Source organism: Cynocephalus volans, chromosome 8 (genome assembly GCF_027409185.1).
Source record: "Cynocephalus volans isolate mCynVol1 chromosome 8, mCynVol1.pri, whole genome shotgun sequence".
NCBI classification, from domain to species: Eukaryota; Metazoa; Chordata; class Mammalia; order Dermoptera; family Cynocephalidae; genus Cynocephalus; species Cynocephalus volans.
Window position 1 is genome coordinate 34,425,221 of NC_084467.1, and position 20,126 is coordinate 34,445,346.

General features: G+C 35.1%; 1 protein-coding gene across 1 annotated transcript in view; it reads left to right on the plus strand.

The window, feature by feature from the left end:
* The first annotated feature begins 899 nt into the window (after window positions 1-899).
* The window catches only part of CCDC30 (coiled-coil domain containing 30), a 121,042-nt gene continuing 101,815 nt past the window's right edge, over window positions 900-20,126 (plus strand). The window contains 5 exon segments of the mRNA XM_063105740.1: window positions 900-1,067; window positions 9,282-9,371; window positions 10,177-10,396; window positions 15,463-15,534; window positions 18,918-19,033. Of these exon segments, the coding sequence (XP_062961810.1) occupies window positions 900-1,067; window positions 9,282-9,371; window positions 10,177-10,396; window positions 15,463-15,534; window positions 18,918-19,033 (666 nt within the window).

The following is a 20,126-nucleotide window of genomic DNA, read 5'->3' on the forward strand; positions in this document are numbered from 1 at the left end:
AGGAAAGAAGGACAAGAGAGTTGTGAATGTTTCCAAGGGAAGGATTTTAATGATGGACCATAGAATCTAAGCTAGGTAAGGAACACTGAAAAGTGTTTAAGGTCAATGAATTATAGTTTCCAGTGTGGCCAAAAATTTGTTGAAATCAAGCTACTAGAAGTACATAAGAAGGGATGATTAGAGAATAGGATGCTTGAAACTGAGACCAGGGAGAGGCTACAGTTATTGGTAATGACATATAAGGAATAACTGTGGAATGGGCGGCTGAGGTAAGATAGAGGACTGGATCTTTGTAAATTAGCTGGTAAAAGACCTGAGAAGCCAGGGCACTGGACTAATCACCTACCTGAATTTGAAATCACCAAAAACTTTGGCAGAATTAGTTGAGTAATCTTGGACAAGTTATTTGACTTCTTGGTGCCTCAGTTCTCATCTCTTAAATAGGGATAATAATGGTTCCTACCTCATTGGGTTGTCATAAGGATTACGTGATATAAATATATCTCAAATGCTTACTAGAATACCTGCCACATAATAAGTGTTAAATAAAACAACAACAAAGATATGACCATAAATAAAGTCAAATTTGTTCACTAATAAAATTTTCAAAAAAGAATTCCTTTACCCCTTATTAAATGAAAATTTAAAAGCTATGCAATAGTGAGAGTATTGCTTTTGAGGACCTTTTTCCACTATTTTTTAAATTATTGTTTCTTAAAATTTGTGAATACCCTGGAGAGATGGGGAGAAGAGTGGTAGTATCAGTCTAGTTTTTTTCAAGTTAATTTTTTTATCTAATTAAGAACTCATTCAAAATCTTATAACAAAAATTATTTCCTTAACAGTTTTGTTTCTGTTATTTCTTCCTAACAGAAGCTCAAATAAAGGAAGTTGGAGAAATGTTGTATCAAGAAGGCTTGTCCGAAAAAGCTCTGAGCAGCCCTGGTGAACAGATGGCATACTTACTGGCAGAGAGAAGTACACTCTTGGGGAAATTGGAACTTGTGGACCCCAAGCCAAAGTCACGGAGATGTATGAGTAGTAACCTACAGAAAGAATTTACCCAGGTATTCCAAAATCAACCAGATAATTGAATAAAGAGGCAGGCCAGTTTTGAAATGCATTCATTCATTTAATCATTCATTCGTTAAAATATCAGGAAGATGGCTTACTTGTGCTTAAAAATACAGGCTTTGGGGCCGAGCCTGTGGTGCACTCGGGAGAGTGCTGCGCTGGGAGCGCGGCGACGCTCCCGCCGTGGGTTCAGATCCTATAAAGGAATGGCCGGTGCACTCACTGGCTGAGAGCCAGTCGCGAAAAAGAAAAAAAAAAAAAAAATACAGGCTTTGGATTGGGATGGACTTCCTCTGCCACTTGTTAGCAATATGACCTTGAACAAATTAGTTAACTTTTGTGAGCCTTGATTTCCTTATCTATAAAATCTGGATCAACTCAACTAGTCCACAAAATGATCATGAAAATGAAATAACTTAATGTATGTAAAGCTCTAGAATAGTACCTCATACTTATTAATTAGCATTATTGTTATTATTTATCGAGAACTTACCATGTGCCTGGCTTTGTGATAGTGGATGTAGAAATAAAGTCAAATTAGGCATAATCTGGACTTGCGAGGAGTTTACAAACTAAGGGAAGAAGGAGAGAAGCCAGTGGTTATACTTCGGTGTGGATAGTTCTATGCTAAGGGAAGGAACAGAAGACTGGGAAGACTCAGGAGGGGGTGCTGAGTCAGACAGGATGGGTAGGGTGACCAGAAAAGCCTTCCCAAGGGAGGTGATATTGAGTAGTGTTTTGAAAGCTGAATAAGTATTAGCTGGATAAAGAAGCTGGGAAAGTCATTCATGGCAGAGAGAACAGAGTGCATATATAATCTGTGCTGGTTCATGTGAGTGAATGCTGAGAAAGGAGATATTTTCAGGAACCACATCATGGTGAGACTCATATGCTAAGTAAAAGAGTTTGGAATCTGCACCAGTGATGTTCCTGGACCACGCTAGAGGGTAAACATATTTTTTTAATGTACAAATGGTTGACTTTCTTATAAAAGGTCTGGAAAATCACTAAATGATTTTTATTTTTAAAATTTTTATTTATTTATTTATTTATTTTTAATTTTATTTTCTTGATATACATTGTGGTTGATTATTGTTGCCCCTTACCAAAACCTCCCGCCCTCCTCCCTCTCCTCCCTCCCAGCCAACAATGTCCTTTCTGTTTGCTTGTCGTATCAACTTCAAGTAATTGTAGTTGTTATATCTTCTTCCCCCGCCGACCCCAGTTTTCTTTTTGTGTTTGTGTGTCTGTGAATTTATATATTAATTTTTAGCTCCCACCAATAAGTGAGAACATGTGGTATTTCTCTTTCTGTGCCTGACTCGTTTCACTTAATATAATTCTCTCAAGGTCCATCCATGTTGTTGCAAATGGCAGTATTTCATTTGTTTTTATAGCTGAGTAGTATTCCATTGTGTAGATGTACCACATTTTCCGTATCCACTCATCCGATGATGGACATTTGGGCTGGTTCCAACTCTCGGCTATTGTAAAGAGTGCTGCAATGAACATTGGGGAACAGGTATACCTTCGACTTGATGATTTCCATTCCTCTGGGTATATTCCCAACAGTGGGATAGCTGGGTCATATGGTAGATCTATCTGCAATTGTTTGAGGAACCTCCATACCATTTTCCATAGAGGCTGCACCATTTTGCAGTCCCACCAACAATGTATGAGAGTTCCTTTTTCTCCGCAACCTCGCCAGCATTTATCGTTCAGAGTCTTTTGGATTTTAGCCATCCTAACTGGGGTTAGATGGTATCTCAGTGTGGTTTTGATTTGCATTTCCCAGATGCTGAGTGATGTTGAGCATTTTTTCATATGTCTGTTGGCCATTTGTATATCTTCCTTAGAGAAAAGCCTACTTAGCTCTTGTGCCCATTTTTTAATTGGGTTGCTTGTTTTTTTCTTGTAAAGTTGTTTGAGTTCCTTATATATTCTGGATATTAATCCTCTGTCAGATGTATATTTTGCAAATATTTTCTCCCACTCTGTTGGTTGTCTTTTAACTCTGTTAATTGTTTCTTTTGCTGTGCAGAAGCTTTTTAGTTTGATATAATCCCATTTGTTTATTTTTCCTTTGGTTGCCATGCTTTTGGGGTCGTATTCATGAAGTCTGTGTCCTGTCCTATTTCCTGAAGTGTTTCTCCTATGTTTTCTTTAAGAAGTTTTATTGTTTCAGGGTGTATATTTAAATCCTTAATCCATTTTGAGTTGATTTTAGTATATGGTGAGAGGTATGGGTCTAGTTTCATTCTCCTGCATATGGATATCCAGTTATCCCAGCACCATTTGCTGAAGAGGCAGTCCCTTCCCCAGTGAATAGGCTTGGTGCCTTTGTCAAAGATCAGATGGCAGTAAGTGTGTGTTGGTTGATTTCTGGATTCTCTATTCTATCCCATTGATCAGTGTGTCTGTTTTTATGCCAGTACCATACTGTTTTGGTTATTATAGCTTTGTAGTATAGCTTAAAGTCGGGTAGTGTTATGCCTCCAGCTTTATTTTTTTTGCTCAGCATTGCTTTGGCTACGCGTGGTCTTTTATTATTCCATATAAATGTCTGGATAGTTCTTTCCATTTCTGAGAAAAATGTCTTTGGAATTTTGATGGGGATTGCATTGAATTTGTATATCACTTTGGGTAGTATGGACATTTTCACTATGTTGATTCTCCCAATCCAAGAGCATGGGATATCTTTCCATCTTCTTGTATCCTCTCTAATTTCTCCCAGCAGTGGTTTGTAGTTCTCATTATAGAGATTTTTCACATCCTTGGTTAACTCTATTCCTAAGTATTTTATTTTTTTTTTGGTGGCTATTGTAAATGGGCAGACTTTCTTGATTTCTCGTTCTGCATGTTCACTATTGGAGAAAAGAAATGCTACTGATTTTTGTGTGTTGATTTTGTATCCTGCTACTGTGCTGAAATCATTTATCAATTCCAAGAGTTTTTTGTAGAGGTTTTAGGCTGTTCGATATATAGGATCATGTCATCTGCAAACAGGGACAGTTTGACTTCATCTTTTCCAAACTGGATGCCCTTTATTTCCTTCTCTTCTCTGATTGCTCTGGCTAGTACTTCCAACACTATGTTGAATAGGAGTGGTGAGAGTGGGCATCCTTGTCTAGTTCCTGTTCTTAAAGGAAAAGCTTTCAGCTTTTCCCCATTCAGGATGATATTGGCAGTGGGTTTGTCATATGTGGCTTTAATTATGTTGAGATACTTTCCCTCTATACCTAACTTATAGAGGGTCTTTGTCATGAATGAGTGCTGAATTTTATCAAATGCTTTTTCAGCATCTATAGAGATGATCATATGGTCCTTGTGTTTGAGTTTATTAATATGGTGTATCACATTTATTGATTTGCGTATGTTGAACCAACCTTGCATCCCTGGGATGAATCCCACTTGATCGTGATGAATAATTTTACGTATGTGTTGCTGTATTCTGTTTGCTAGTATTTTAGTGAGGATTTTTGCATCTATATTCATCAAGGATATCGGCCTGTAGTTTTCTTTTTTGGTTATATCTTTACCTGGTTTTGGTATCAGGATGATGTTTGCTTCATAGAATGAGTTTGGGAGATTTGCGTCTGTTTCAATCTTTTGGAATAGTTTGTAAAGAATCGGTGTCAATTCCTCTTTGAATGTTTGGTAAAATTCTGCTGTGAATCCATCTGGTCCTGGGCTTTTCTTTGTTGGGAGCCTTCTGATAACACCTTCAATCTCCTTTATTGTTATCAGTCTGTTCAAATTTTCTACATCTCATGGTTCAGTTTTGGGAGCTTGTGTGTGTCCAGAAATTTATCCATTTCCTCCAGATTTTCAAATTTGTTGGCGTATAGTTGTTTATAGTAGTCTCGAATGATTCCTTGTATTTCAGATGAATCAGTTGTAATATCGCCTTTTTCATTTCTAATTTTTGTTATTTGAATCTTCTCTCTTCTTTTTCTTGTTAGCCATGCTAATGGTTCGTCAATTTTATTTATCTTTTCAAAAAACCAACTTTTTGATTCATTGATCTTTTGTATTGTTTTTTGGGTTTCAATTTCATTAAGTTCTGCTTCGATCTTAATGATTTCTTTCTGTCTGCTAACTTTAGGATTGGATTGTTCTTGTTTTTCTAGTTCTTTAAGGTGAAGTGTTAGGTTGTTCAGTGGCCATCTTTCCATTCTTCTGAAGTGGGCATTTAATGCAATAAATTTCCCCCTTAATACTGCTTTTGCAGTATCCCACAGGTTTTGGTATGATGTATCATTATTTTCATTAGTTTCAATAAATTTTTTGATTTCCTGCTTGATTTCTTCTTGGACCCATATGTCATTAAGTAGAATGCTGTTTAATTTCCATGTGATTGTATAGTTTCCAGAGTTTCGTTTGTTATTGATTTCTAGTTTTAATCCATTGTGGTCTGAGAAAATACATGGGACAATTCCAATTTTTTGAATTTATTGAGACTTGATTTGTGACCTAATATGTGATCTATCCTGGAGAATGATCCATGTGCTGATGAGAAGAATGAATATTCTGAGGTTGTTGGATATAATGTTCTGTAGATATCTTTCAAGTCCAATTGGTCTAGAGTATTGTTTAGATCTTGTGTTTCTCTACTGATTCTTTGCCTAGATGATCTGTCTAATATTGACAGTGGGGTGTTCAGGTCCCCTGCTATTATGGTATTAGTGTCTATTACCTTCCTTAGGTCTAATAGAGTTTGTTTTATAAATCTGGCTGCTCCAACATTGGGTGCATACATATTTATGATGGTTATGTCTTCTTGATGCATCAGTCCTTTTATCATTAAGTAGTGTCCCTCATTGTCTCTTTTTATGGTTTTTAGTTTAAAGTCTATTTTGGCAGATATAAGAATAGCTACTCCAGCTCGTTTTTCTTTTCTGTTTGCATGGTAAATCTTTTTCCATCCTTTCACTCTTAGTCTATGTGAATCTTTATGGGTGAGGTGGGTCTCTGGTAGGCAGCATATAGTTGGGTCCTCCTTTTTAATCCAGTCAGCCAGTCTGTGTCTTTTGATATGGGAATTTAAGCCTTTTACATTAAGAGTTGTTAATGAAAGGTGTTGATTTATTCCTAGCATTTTATTGGTTGTTTGGTTGTCTTAGGTGTCTTTTGTTCCTTGCTTTCTGATTTACTGTTTGGTTTCTGTGTTTGTTGGTTCCTTAGGTTGTAGATAGCGTTTTTGTTTGTTTGTTTTCTCTTCATGAATGCCATTTTTATTATACTAGTGGGTTTTGATTTTTCTTCGGTTTTTATGGCAATGGTAGTTATTTTTCAGGAACCAAACCCAGTACTCCCTTGAGGATTTCTTGTAAGGGTGGTCGTGTGGTAGTGAAGTCGCGCAGTTTTTGTTTGTCTGAGAAATATACTATTTGCCCTTCATTTCAGAAGGATAGCCTTGCAGGGTAGAGTATTCTTGGCTGGCAATCTTTGTCTTTTAGTATTTTGAATATATCATCCCATTCCTTTCTAGCTTTTAGGTTTTGTGATGAAAAGTCTGATGTTCACCTGATTGGGGCTCCCTTATAGGTGATTTGACGCTTCTCTCTTGCAGGTTTTAAAATTCTCTCTTTGTCTCTGAGTTTTGCCAATTTGACTATAACATGTCTTGGAGAAGGCCTTTTTGGGTTGAATACGTTTGGAGATCATTGAGCTTCCTGGATCTGAAGATCTGTGATTTTTCCTATACCTGGGAAGTTTTCTGCCACTATTTTGTTGAATATGTTTTCAATGCAATTTCCGTTTTCCTCCCCTTCTAGAATACACATGACTCGGATATTTGAGCGCTTAAGGTTGTCTGATATCTCTCTCCGATTTTCTTCAATGTCTTTGATTCTTTTTTCTTTTTTTTTTTTTGTCTGCTTGTGTTATTTCAAGCAGCCCATCTTCACGTTCAGAGGTTCTTTCTTCAACTTCGACAAGCCTGCTGGTTAAACTCTCCGTTGTGTTTTTTATTTCACTGAATAACTTCTTCTTTGGATTTTCTATTTTGCTAGTGCCTGTTCAAGTCTTTTGCCCATTTTATTTCATTTTATTTTAAAATTTATTTATTTATTTTAATTGATACATTGTAATTGTACACGTTTAGGGGTACAGTCTAATGTTTTGATACATATGGGTCATGGTAGTTAATATAACCATCACCTCATGCAATTATCATTTCTTTGCGGTGAAAACATTCAAAAGCCTCTCTTCTAGCTATTATGTAATATACAAAACTTAATTATAGTCAATTCTATACTGCACACACCAGAACTTATTCCTCCTATCTAATTATAATTTTGTACCCCTAGCCAACTTCTTCCTGTTTTCCTTTCCCCTTCCCCTCCCCAGTCTCTGGTAAACACTTTTCTACTCCCTCTCTATAATATCAACTTTTTTGTTGTTTTTTAGATTCCACATATGAGTGGGATCATGTGGTATTTGTCTTTCTATCCTAGCTTACTTTGCTTAACATAATGCCCTCTAAATCCATCCATGTTCTTTTGCCCATTTTAAATTGAGTTGTCTTTTTTTACTGAATTATAGGAATTCTCTGTATGTTCTGGTTTCAAGTCATTTGATGGTTATGTGTGATGTAAATACTTTTTGTCCCACTCTGTGGCTTGCCTTTTTAACATTCTTAATAGTTTATTTTAATGAATGGGAGTTTTTAAATTTAATGTAGCCCAATTTACTAATCATTTCTTTTGTGGTATATTTCTGTCCTGTTTAAGAAACTCTTACTTTTAAAAATAAACAAAAACAACAACAACAACAGCCAAAGAAACAAAAAGAAATTCCTACCTTCAGGGGTTTTGATTTTTGGTTATACTGAATCTGTAAACCAACCTAAGAGGAATTGACTATCTTAAAATATTGATGTGATCTGTGATCATGGAATACCTATTTATTTTTTAATGTATATAGGTGAAATTTTATAATTTTCCCCACAAAGATCTTGCACATTTTTTGTTAGATTTATTCCAAGGTACTTTGTATTTTAGATACTATTAATAGTTAGTGTTATCTTTTTTAAAAATTTAATTTTGCAATTATCTGTTGCTGGTATTTAAAACTATAATTATATTCAAGTGTGCATTTATCATACCTAAAAATAAGAATAAATAAAATTATAATTGTTTTTATATATTGACCTTATATCTAACAATCTTACTAAAATTTGTCATTCATTTAAATAATTTATTTGAAGATTTAAAATTTCCTACATTCACAATTATCTGAGAATAATGATACTTATGGTCTTCCTTTCCTATCCTTTTTTCTTGCCATACTGTACTGGCTAGGATCTCTAGTATTATGTTAAATAATAGACATCTTGTCTTGTTATTGATATCAGAGAGAAAGCAGTAAGTGTTTCACTACGAAGTATGATGTTTGCTGAAGGTTTTTAAAAAATGATACCCTTTTTCGAGTTAAGAGTGTTCTCTTTTTTTTGCTGAGAGTTTTTATTGAGTCAATGTGGAATTTTATTAAAATTTTTTATATAGTCATTGAGATGATGAAATAATTTAAAACTTTAATCTGTTAATGTGAGAATTTCATTGATTAATTTTCCTAAAATTAAAACTACCTTGTGTATCTGGGGTAAATTGAACTTGTTCATGATACATTATCCTTTCTAAATATTAGTAGATTAGGTTTGATAAAATTTTGTTTATAATTTTTGCATCCGTGTTAATAACTGAGGTTGCCCTGTGATTTTTCTTTCTTGTGTTATCTTTATCAGGTTTTAATATCAAGGTTAGTCTAGCCCAGTGTTAGTCAACCTTTTTTTCATTGTTGCCTCCCTAAGGAGACTTTTTAGAAATTTTCTTCATCACTCTCCCATGAATGTTTAATACTACAGATATACTTATATATCTATGAGGGTACTTCAAAGAGTCTGAAGAAAAATAGAATTAGAAAACAATGCAAATCTTTTTGTGAACTTTTTGAAGACTCCCTTGTGTTTAAGTACTGCAGGCATATCTGTGCTGGGTACCTTAAGAGTAAGGGGGTTTTTTTTGCCCCTCCAAGAACCAGTATCGCCTCATTGAGAATGCATGGTTTAGCCTCATTAAATGGACTGGACTGTGCTCCCTCTTTTCCTAGTATAAATTGATTACTGGTTTTCTGGATATCGATGACATTTTTATGCATGAAGACTGATTAATGTAAGTTTCATTTATCTCTTCATTTTTGTTAAGGAGAAATTTGAACAAAGCCACCAGCCTCTGCAAAGAGAAGATCAGAAACATCAAGAACCTGTGCAGCAGCCTAAAACAAATCCAAGTGAGGTAATAGAGAAATTATAGTTCTTTATTTAGTAATAGTGGGTAATTACAAATAAGCCTTTACCTTGGTAGTATTTTGTTTGAATATATTTAAATATATAGATTAGTGCTGTAAAAATGCTCAAATTGTGCATAAAAGTATTATAAGCATATTACAAAAATTTAGGGAGAGAAAAATCAACCACCTATTTAACACAATAGCTGATTTGTATTGAATGTATCAAAATTTAAACAATGTATATTATATCCTTTAAAAACATCACCTTAGGACTGCAAAGAAATATACCAATAGGCTCAAAATGGTTTTGTATGGTATTTGGGGTTTTTTTAACCTCTTAGAAAAAATTGTATACTTTTTACATTTATATAATAATCATTCTCTTTTAGGGATCAAAAGCAAAATATAATTGAGACTGAATTTCTAAGCTTTTAAAGTCTTTGAAATAATTGCAGAAGAAGAGCTCTATACGTGATTTGAACCTTAAAGTCTGTGCATACTTTGAAATTAAATGAAATACCTGACGTGAAAGCATTTTATAAACTGTACTTAATGTACCATATAAATGAGGAGTATCATCTCTTTTTTTGTCAGATGATACACATTTTTATGTTTAAATTTCTGCTTATTTAATTATATAAGCAATCTCCTAGATAATGTCAAGTTGAGCCGTATGAAATTGCATGTTTTTAAGTAAAAAAAAAAAAAAATCAAGTATCCTCAATTTTATTTGGTTCAACCTAATAAAAGAAATGCACATAAATGAAATATTGCTTGCTACTTACTTTATTGGCTTTCAGACATTTATAGAAAATAGCAAAATGTCATAAGAGTACATTTACTGTTTGTTTCTTACTAACACTCATTTTATTTCAGTCTCATAATGAAGATCTGGAAAAAGATAAAACATCACAAGACTGCTTAGAGAGAAGTATGGAACAAGTAGCAAAGAGGTTAGGAATGGCCCATGAAGAGATCCAAAGGCTCACCGGTGAGCTACAAGTGAAGGAGAAAGAACAGCATAAATTAGGTAAGCTATGATTTCGGATGACCATTTCTGACCGTGTTTTAACTGTAATGATCTTTTCTCAGGGTGGTACAAGAGTACACTAAGAAAAAAATCTTTTAAGATAAATGCAGAAAAGTCAGATAAACAGCCTCATTTTCTACAACGTCCCAACATTTTTATTGTAGCACAGGCATAATAACATACTTACCAAAAAATGCACAACTCATAAGTACACCACCCCCCACAAGAAATCCTCACCTTTCCAGAAGCCTCCTTTGTTCCTTCTCCCTATTTCTACAGCCTCCCCACTCCCCAAAAGTAACCACTGTCCTGACTTTGAACAATGTTTCTGAGCTTTGACTACATGCAATGTGCATTCTTTAGTTTGCTTCTCTTGCTCAGTCTTATGTTTGTTGAGATTCATTCATGTTGTTGCTTGTAGCAGTTGTTTTTTCACTGTTGCTGTTTTTATAGTATTCCATTAATAAACATACTACAATTTATTTAACCATTCTACTGTTGATGGACATCAGTGTTGTTTCCAGTTGTGGTTTATTATGAATACTGCTGCTGGGAATATTCTTGTGCATATCTTTCAGTGTACTTATCTACACATTTCTAATTGTGATAAGAGTAAAATTGCTGGATCAAAGAGTTATGGGCATGTTCCATAGTAATTGCACTAATTTAAGTTCTCCTCAGATACATATGAGATTTTGGTTCTATACGTTCATTGTCAATACTTGGTATTGGTAGTCTTGATGTCAGAGGTAGGGTCCCGGAGGTCCGACACTCAGCCTCAACTCACCCAGTCCTCTTACCAGGTTCTTGACTCAACCACAGGAAATAATTCAAGGGCAGAGTCACAGTAGAAAGTGAGGACAAGTTTAACATAACAGATAAGAAATACCGGTTCCACAGAGAGAGTGCAACATAGTTCTAGAGACTGAGCAGGGCCCACACCAAGTTTAACACAAAAGCAAGAAATACATACTTAAATTTCAGTACAGAATGAAGGCTGGCTCAAGAGAGTGAGCAGATGCTTGCTGAAACTAAGTTTGATACAAAGTAAAGTATATACACCTCAGCCAGTGAAGTGTGGGCTGCCTCCAGGAAAGTCAGCAGCAACCCCACCTTCTGCTGGGATTCAGCTTTTATAGTTTTGCTACCTAATGGATATTCAATTAAGGGGGTGGTTTCCAATTATGAAACAATGGTTGTGCACATGCTCTTTCTGGAGCACATTCATTGGTCAAATCCTATCACATGTACCAGGCATATTCAAGAATATTCTGTGCTTTCTGGCACCTCTAGTGGAAAGTTATTCAGCTACCAGGGTTATATAACCCTTCTCTCCCGAGCATGCCAAGCTACTGGATTTGCATAAAACAGCCCCTTGTGGTCTCATTTTCCCATGCTGGTGCTGAAAATAGGTCTAACTGGCATCACTAGCTTTCCTCTAGGGGATGGTCAACAGGAGGGGCCTGAAACCTTGGGGAATGGCTTGTAACCCAGAGGTGTGTCCTGTAACCCCAGCCCAGGGAAATTGAGTACCTCCTGCATCAATCAGTCTTATTAACTTTACATTTTATTTTGAGTATGTAGTGGTATTTAATTGTGGCTTTAATTTGCATTTCTCTGACAGCTAATGAAGTTGAAAATCCTTTCATATATTTGTTGTTCTTGTTGCTCTTTTGGATATACTATTTCATGAAATTCTTGCTGAAGTCTCTTGTATATGGTCATGCATTGCTTAATAATGGGGATATGTTCTGAGAAATGTATCATTAGGTGATTTCATCATAGCATAAACATCATAGCGTGTACTTACAGAAACCTAGGCTATATGATACAGCCTATTGGCTGGGCTACAAACCTGCATAGCATGTAACTGTACTGAATACTGTAGGCAGTTGTAACACAGTGGTAAGGATTGTTACCAAGCAAGGGCTTGCTGCTCAATGCGCACAAAAGCCGATACTATGGCACCAGTTTTTGAGAAAAGAAAAGGCTTTATTTCACGAAGTTGACCAGTGAGGAGACAGGGAGGCATGCAATCACATGCAATGGTATTGAGTTTATGTTTTAAAAGAGTTTTTACATTTTAGATATATATAGTGAAATATTTACAGATGAATGATACGATTTCTGGGATTTGTTTCAAAATAATGTAGGCCTCTACTTCAAACCAACACAAAAATTAACTCAAAATGGACCATAGAGCTAAATGTAAGAGTTAAAACTATTAAACTCTTAGAAGAAAACACAGGAATAAATCTTCATGATCTTGGGTAGGCAATGATATGTTAGATACAACATCAAAACAAAAGTGATGAGAAAAACTAACAAATTGGACTTAAAGTCTGAAACTTTTCCACTTCAAAAGATACCATCAGAAAGTGAAAAGACAACCCACAAACTGGGAGAAAATATTTGCAAATCATGTGTTTGATACGGGACCTATATCCAGAATATGAAAAAATTCTTACAATTTAATAAAAAGACAGCCCAATTAAAAAACAGGCAAAGGATCTGAATAGACATTTCTCTGGAGAATATATGTGAATGACCAATAGGCACATAAAAAGATGCTCAGCACCTCTCAGCAGAAAAATTAAGTGTGTGAGGGGATGGATATGTTAATTAGCTGGATTTAATCATTTCACAACGTAAACATATATCAAAACATCACACTGTATTTCATAAATATATACAATTATTTATCAATTTTAAAAAATGTTCAATATGATTAGTCATTAGGGAAGTGTAAAACAAAACCACAAGAAGATACCACTTCACACCCACTAGGTTGGCTATAATAAAAAAAACAATGACAAGTGCTGACAAGGATGTGGAGATACTGGAATCCTCATATATTGCTGGTAGGAATGTAAAGTGACATAGACACTTTGGAAAACAATTTGGAAATTTCTCAAAATATTAAATATATAATTACCACATGACCCAACAATTCCATTCCTAGGTATCTTCCCAGGAGAAGTGAAAACATATGTCCACACAAAGACTTGTATGTAAATATTCATAGCACCAATATTTACAATAGCTAAAAATTAGGAACAATCCAAATGTCCGTCAGTTGGTGAATGTATAAACAAAATGCAGTATATCCATATGTTGCAGAAAAGTGTTAACATAGCAGGCCTGACACTGCTATCTTTAAGAAAAGTCTACTTGTAAGGTTAGCCCTTGGCTGGCACCTGGAAGTGTGGATTTTGAGAGTATTCCCACCAGTCCCTAACTGATAATAGTGGCTGACTGTGCCCAAAGAGTTTGAACAAACAAGTTTTATGCTGAACACCTGCTTTCCTTCTGAGAGTCTGGGATTTTGGTATATGCTAGGCAGAAAGTGCAGATATGACTAACCCCCCAATAAAAACCGTAGGCACTGAGTCTCTGACCAACCTCACAGGAACATTTCACACATGTTGTCACCATCCATTGCTGGAGACACATCCTGTGTGACTCCAATGGAAGAGGACTCTTGGAAGCTTGTGCCTGGTTTCCTCTGGACTTTGCCCCAAGTGCCTTTTCCCTTTGCTGATTTTGCTTTATGAGTACTGAGTATATGTTGATTCTTGTGAGTTCTTTTAGCAATACCAGCACAGAACAAAGGAGAGAAGCTGGGAGAGAACATAGAGTGCTCTTGGAACTGCATGTAGCCTAATACTGCTTAGGTCTGCAGTGCAAAGGATTAGGGGAAGTGTAGGATATGAGCTGGATAGATAGGCAGGAGTTAAGACAGAAAGGCCTTATTTGCTACACAAGAGAGTTCAGAATTTATTACATAAACCAGGGGCTTCCAAATGGTTCTATGAACCTTAAAATTCTGAAGAGGCACTTCATGTGTTCTGAAAACATTTGATTTGATTTCCGTTTAAAACACACACACACAAAGATAACACATATGGCCAAATATGTTGTATACCAAATTGAAACAATATTAGAGACCACCAAAATCATCCTTTACTCGTGCTATTCCCTCTTTCTGGAACATCCTTTCCACCTGCTATCACTCTATTCTCTCTCCTTCCATGGAGGAATACATTGGAAAACTGTTCTTTTAGTCAAACAGAAGCTATTCTCACATCCTCTGGCACAGTGTAAACACATCTGCTTTCACATCCCAGTCATACCATTGACTAGTTGTGTGACATTGAGCAAGTTGTTTAACTTTTCTAAGCCTTGCTTATCTCGTCTATAAAATGGGACTATTAATACTTACTTTGCAGATTTGTTATAATGATTAATATATATGATACTATTAGCTGCTGCTGCTGGTAGCAGTATCAGTAATAGTATTGCTATAGTTGGGAATATAGTTTTAGGTAAATCTGATAGATTATATTGTACTGAGATTTACTCCAAAGAACTGAGAGTTACAGGCATAATAATAAAACATGCACAATTGTGCTGATGTATTCACTCTGTGATTAGGAATGCTCTCTTATAAAAGTCATGTTAGTTTCTTACTTCTAGGAGTTCCTCATTCTGACCATGTAGGAGACCAACCAGTTACATCACTGTTGATGAGGAGACCACAGAAGGCAATGAGATCCAACCTGAATTAGAGAACCCAAATCCAATCGACTGCAATGCCACATGTCTTCTTATATACCGTTCTGCCATCCTCATGCAATTCTGGAATAATACCAAAAGCTATTTCCTGATATTTCTGGCAGCTATTAGCAAAATTCTAAATATAATAGAGTGCAGGAATTATTTTCAGTTATTTCTGGGTATAATATCTTTTTACTAAACTCTTAGTACCATGCTTAAAAACTTTCAGCTGTTCCTATTTACAGTGATCCAAACTCTTCATCATGGAATCTGGTGAGGGAAACAAGGAAGGACAATTATGAGATCAGATGATCAGGGATAGGAATAAATGTAGGGTGTAGTAGGAACACTAAGAGGGAAGTCTGGAAAAGCTTTCTGGAGGAGGTGACATTTATGTAGAAACTCAAAGGACAGTTAGCCAGATGAAAGGGAGTGTTCCAAACAGAGAGATTCATTTGAAATTTGATTATTATACTAATCATTTGTTGCTTATGCAATTTTTTTTTTAGATTCTGCGCTTGAGAAGGCTCAACTAGAAATTGAGAAATTAAAAGAAAGTTTGATTAGACTGAAAGAAAATGGTGAGTCATTCTAGCATATATACTTATTATTTGATAATAATACATTAAGCAGTAGTATTATATGTATTAAATAATGTTTTAAAATAATATTATATAATAATTAAAATAATAAATAGTACTACTATGATTGCAATTGCTAGTACAACTATTACTACTCTTGCCACTTATTACTTACTGACAGGTCCTCTGCCAGTTACTTTCTGTGCATTCTCTCTATTATGTATGATTTCTATTGTTTTTATCCTCACAACAACTCTGAGTAGTGAGTATTATTAATCCCATTTCATATATAAGAAAACTGAGTCCTGGCAAGTTTAAGTGAATTATCCAACACCTACATTAAGTATCAGAGCTGATTTTTGGAAGGCAGCTAAGCTCACCACTATACTACCAATGCAACCCAGAGCTGATATGTTTGACTCCAAAACCTGTGATCAACACAAATAATACATATTTTTACTGGAATCATGGAGACCAAGACACCTTATAATGCACTTAACAGTACTTCACACATATTTGTTCACTGGGAAGCCAATAGGCTTGGAATTAATGGTGAATTAGTTAACCTGACCCTAGCTTAACTATACAAAAACACTACCAGCAATCAATAGTATAATGAAATTTGAGTGTTTTAATGGTAACAACTACAAAAATGATTTAAAATATGTTTATAGGTTTTAAATAATTCTAAAACTAGGTATACCCTCCTTTCCAAAAATATATGAATGCAGTTATAAAAAGAACACTGCTTTCTTCGCAATTTGTAGAGCAAGTAAACAGAAAAAATCAGTAAGGAGATAGAAAACCTAAAAACACTGCCAATCAACATGACCTAACTGATATTTATAGAAAAGCCCACCAAATTCACATTCTTTTCCCGTACCCATGAAACATTCACAATAATACAAATCTCTGTGGAAGAACTGAAATCATAGAAGTTATGTTCTCTGACCATAAGAGAATTAAACTAAAAATAAGTAAGAGATGTATATTTAGAAAATCTCCAAATATTTAGAAATTAAAGAAGATTTTTCTAAATCATCTATACCTTCAGAGAAAAAAATTACAAGGAATATTAGAAAATATTTTTAATGGAAGAAAATAAAATACAACAATATCAGCATTTGTGGGAAGCAGCTAAATCAGTGCTTAGAAGGAATTTTGTAGTACTTAATGTTTATACTAGAAACCAAGAAAAGACTCAAAATAATCTAAGCTTATACCTTAAAAATCCAGAATAAGAAGAAAAAATTAAATCCAAAGCAAGCAGAAGGAAGGACATATTAAAGTAAGAGTTAAAATCAATAAAACCCCAACAGAACCATAATAGAGTAAATCATTGGAACCAAGAGCTGGTTCTTCAGAAGGATCAATAACATTGATAAACTTCTAACTATATTAATGGTGAATAAAAGAGAGAATACACAAATTACAAAATAAGAAATGACTGAACATTTCTACACACTAAAAAGATAATAAGGGAATATTATGAATAACTTTATGCCAATAAATTTGATGACCTGGATTACATGGACACATTCCTTGCATGACACAAACTACCAAAGCTTACTCAAAAAGAAATAGTCTTAAATCTACTAAAGAAATTGACTTTGTAGTTAAAAATCTTCCCACAAAAAAAACTCCAGACTCAGATGGCTTCACTAGTAAATTCTAACAAACGTTTAAGGAATAAATAAAACTGACTTTACTAACCTCCTCCACAAAATTGAAGAGGGAATAGTTCCCAATATTTTAAGTGGCCAGCATTACCCTGATACCAAAACCAGACAAAGACATTTACAGTATGCCTAATGAAAAAGGAAGAACTTGTAAAAGTATAGAGAGTAAGAAACAATTTGCTGGGTAGTAAAATTAAATAGGAGGTGCTTAATGACTGCACAATGGATACCTTGCAGCTATTAGTAAGAATGATGTAGAACTATGTGCACTGACATGAATAGCTGTCTGTGACATATTATCAAGTGAACAAAGCAATTTGTAGAGTAATTTACAAGGATTCTTCAAAAAGATAATGGAAAACACACACACACACACACATACACACACACACACACACACACACACACACACACACACAAAACCGGCGGGGGGGAAGAAGATATAACAACCAAAATTACTTGAAGTTGATACGACAAGCAAACAGAAAGGACATTGTTGGGGGGGGGGAGAAGGGAGGGAGGTTTTGGTGATGGGGAGCAATAATCAGCCACAATGTATATCGACAAAATAAAATTTAAAAAAAAAAAGATAATGGAAAAATAGAATTAAAAAATAATATGTCTTTCCATGAACTTTCCATTACTTGTATGCATTATGTCATTTGGGTTTTTATATTGTGTGTGTGTGTGTGTGTGTGTGTGTGTGTGTGTGTGTGTGTGTGTGTGTGTGTGTGTGTGTGTGTGTGTGTGTGTATGTACGTACCCACAGGACTACTATGAACTGATATCCACTAATATGGCAGTACATTTGTGAAAACGCTGAAATAATTTTGTGTAAATTGAAAGTAGCTGCTGCCCTGAGTCTTTCAAGTGTTCTCCACCTGCTCCAATTTTCCCAGCTGCTTCCAGCCCCTTGCCTTCCTAGCCACTAAAGGGATCATATTTGGTACAAGAAAACATTCTCCAGGACTTTGTTCTAGAGGTATATTCTTATAGATGAGGGTCCATGCTTTATCAGTTGTTAAATAATTCTAACACAACCTTTGTATATTAGCATATGTATAAAAAACCTTTTAAACTATATTTACCAAGTATTAACTATATTATTTTGGGACAGGGTGTTGGGTGAAGCTTGGATGAGAATATTTACTTTGAAGAAAATTGTACAGCTTGATTAACAAAAAGTCTATATTCCATTTGTGATTAATAAAAGTTGAGGTGTTATACTTTCTGATTTCAAAACTTACAATAAAGCTACAGCATGGAATTGTCCTAAGAACAAACATGATGCTTGTTTGGGTTTTTATACTGGTAGGAGTTTGAAGTGTGTGTTAATGGAATAGGAGATGTGCAAGAGAGACAAGACTGAAAAGAATCTAGGAAGATCATTTTCTTGGACATTTAACATGTAGAAGTCAGGCTCAACTCTTTTAAAATTTCATGTCCTAGAAGAGCCTCTATTGCTGGAAACCCTACACTCAAAAAGTCCAACTCATTAGTCTTGTGTGAGAAATACAAAACTTTCTGTTCTGTTTCATTAGGCTGGTAGAATATTCTAGGACTGGACTTAAGAGTCTAGTGCAAAGACATGGTCGGACTGACAAGAAGGGCAGGAAATAACACTTCCTTGGTTTTTAGAGTTAGTGACCTCCAAACTAAAACTTTGAACCAATCGAGTAAACTGTGCTCTCCTCTCTGTTTTAGAGTCAGTTGACCTACAGAAAGCAAAGGAACATAATCAGAGACTGAATGAGGAAATTCTGGCTTTAAGAAATCGGGTTCGATCACTTGACTCAGAAAAAAAAGTGCTTGGAGGAATGGTAAATTTAATTTAATTTGTTCTTACAATTGACTTAACTGCATACATAATAACAGTCAGCAGCTTGAGCAACATAGATATGCATCACCTAATGTGGTCTTTCCTGAGGACTGATATTGTGGGCTGTAATGTCCCAGGTAGATGTCATGCTTTGACCTAGATATATTCTATCCAGTATTTATATATTTTATACATTTTAGCTAACTATGCCAAACAGTCACATTATTGCTATTGTGTAAATCTAGAATCTTTTCTTTTTAATAAACATTTAGATAATAGATTATAGTTAACGCATTTACCAAACAAAAAAATATGAGTATTACTCTATTATATTGGATGTTTGAGATTATTAACACTAAATCCTGAATTGTGTTCTATTTTTTGACCTTTCTCTTAGCAATTTATTGACCTTTAATATGTACTTCCAAGTTCTGGATATATTATATGTCTCTTCAATTTTAGTTCATATTTGTTTCCCAATCATCTCTGGTATCTAAACAATGCATGCATAACACTATGTGCTCTAGAAATACCCATTAGGATGGGTGTTATCAAAATAACAAAAAATAACAAATATTGATGATGTGGAGAAATTGGAACTCTTGTGCATTGCTGGTGGGAGTGTAAAATACTCATGGTGCAGTATTTTCATACTGTAGAAAATAGTATGGCAGTTCCTCAAAAAATTAGAGGTAGAATCACCATAAGATCTGACAGTTTTACTTCTGGGTATATATACTGTATTAGTCTATTTTTGTTGGTTATAACAAAATACACAGAACTGGGTAATTTATAAAGAAAACAAAAGTTATTGCTTACAGTTTCTGAGGCTGGGAAGTCCAAAGTCCAAGGAATACATTTGGTGGTGGTGACAGTGACCCAAGGGTCTCACATTGCAAGATGGTGGAGGCATAGAGAGCCAGAGAGACAGACTCTCTTCTCCTTTTAAAGCCCTCAGAACCACACCTCTGACCACCATTTTTAATCCATTCACTACTGCACAGTCCTACAATCCAATCACCTCCTCAAGGCCTCACCTTTCGATTATCATAATGGGATTTCCCACCCTCTTAACAGTCACAATGGGGGCTAAG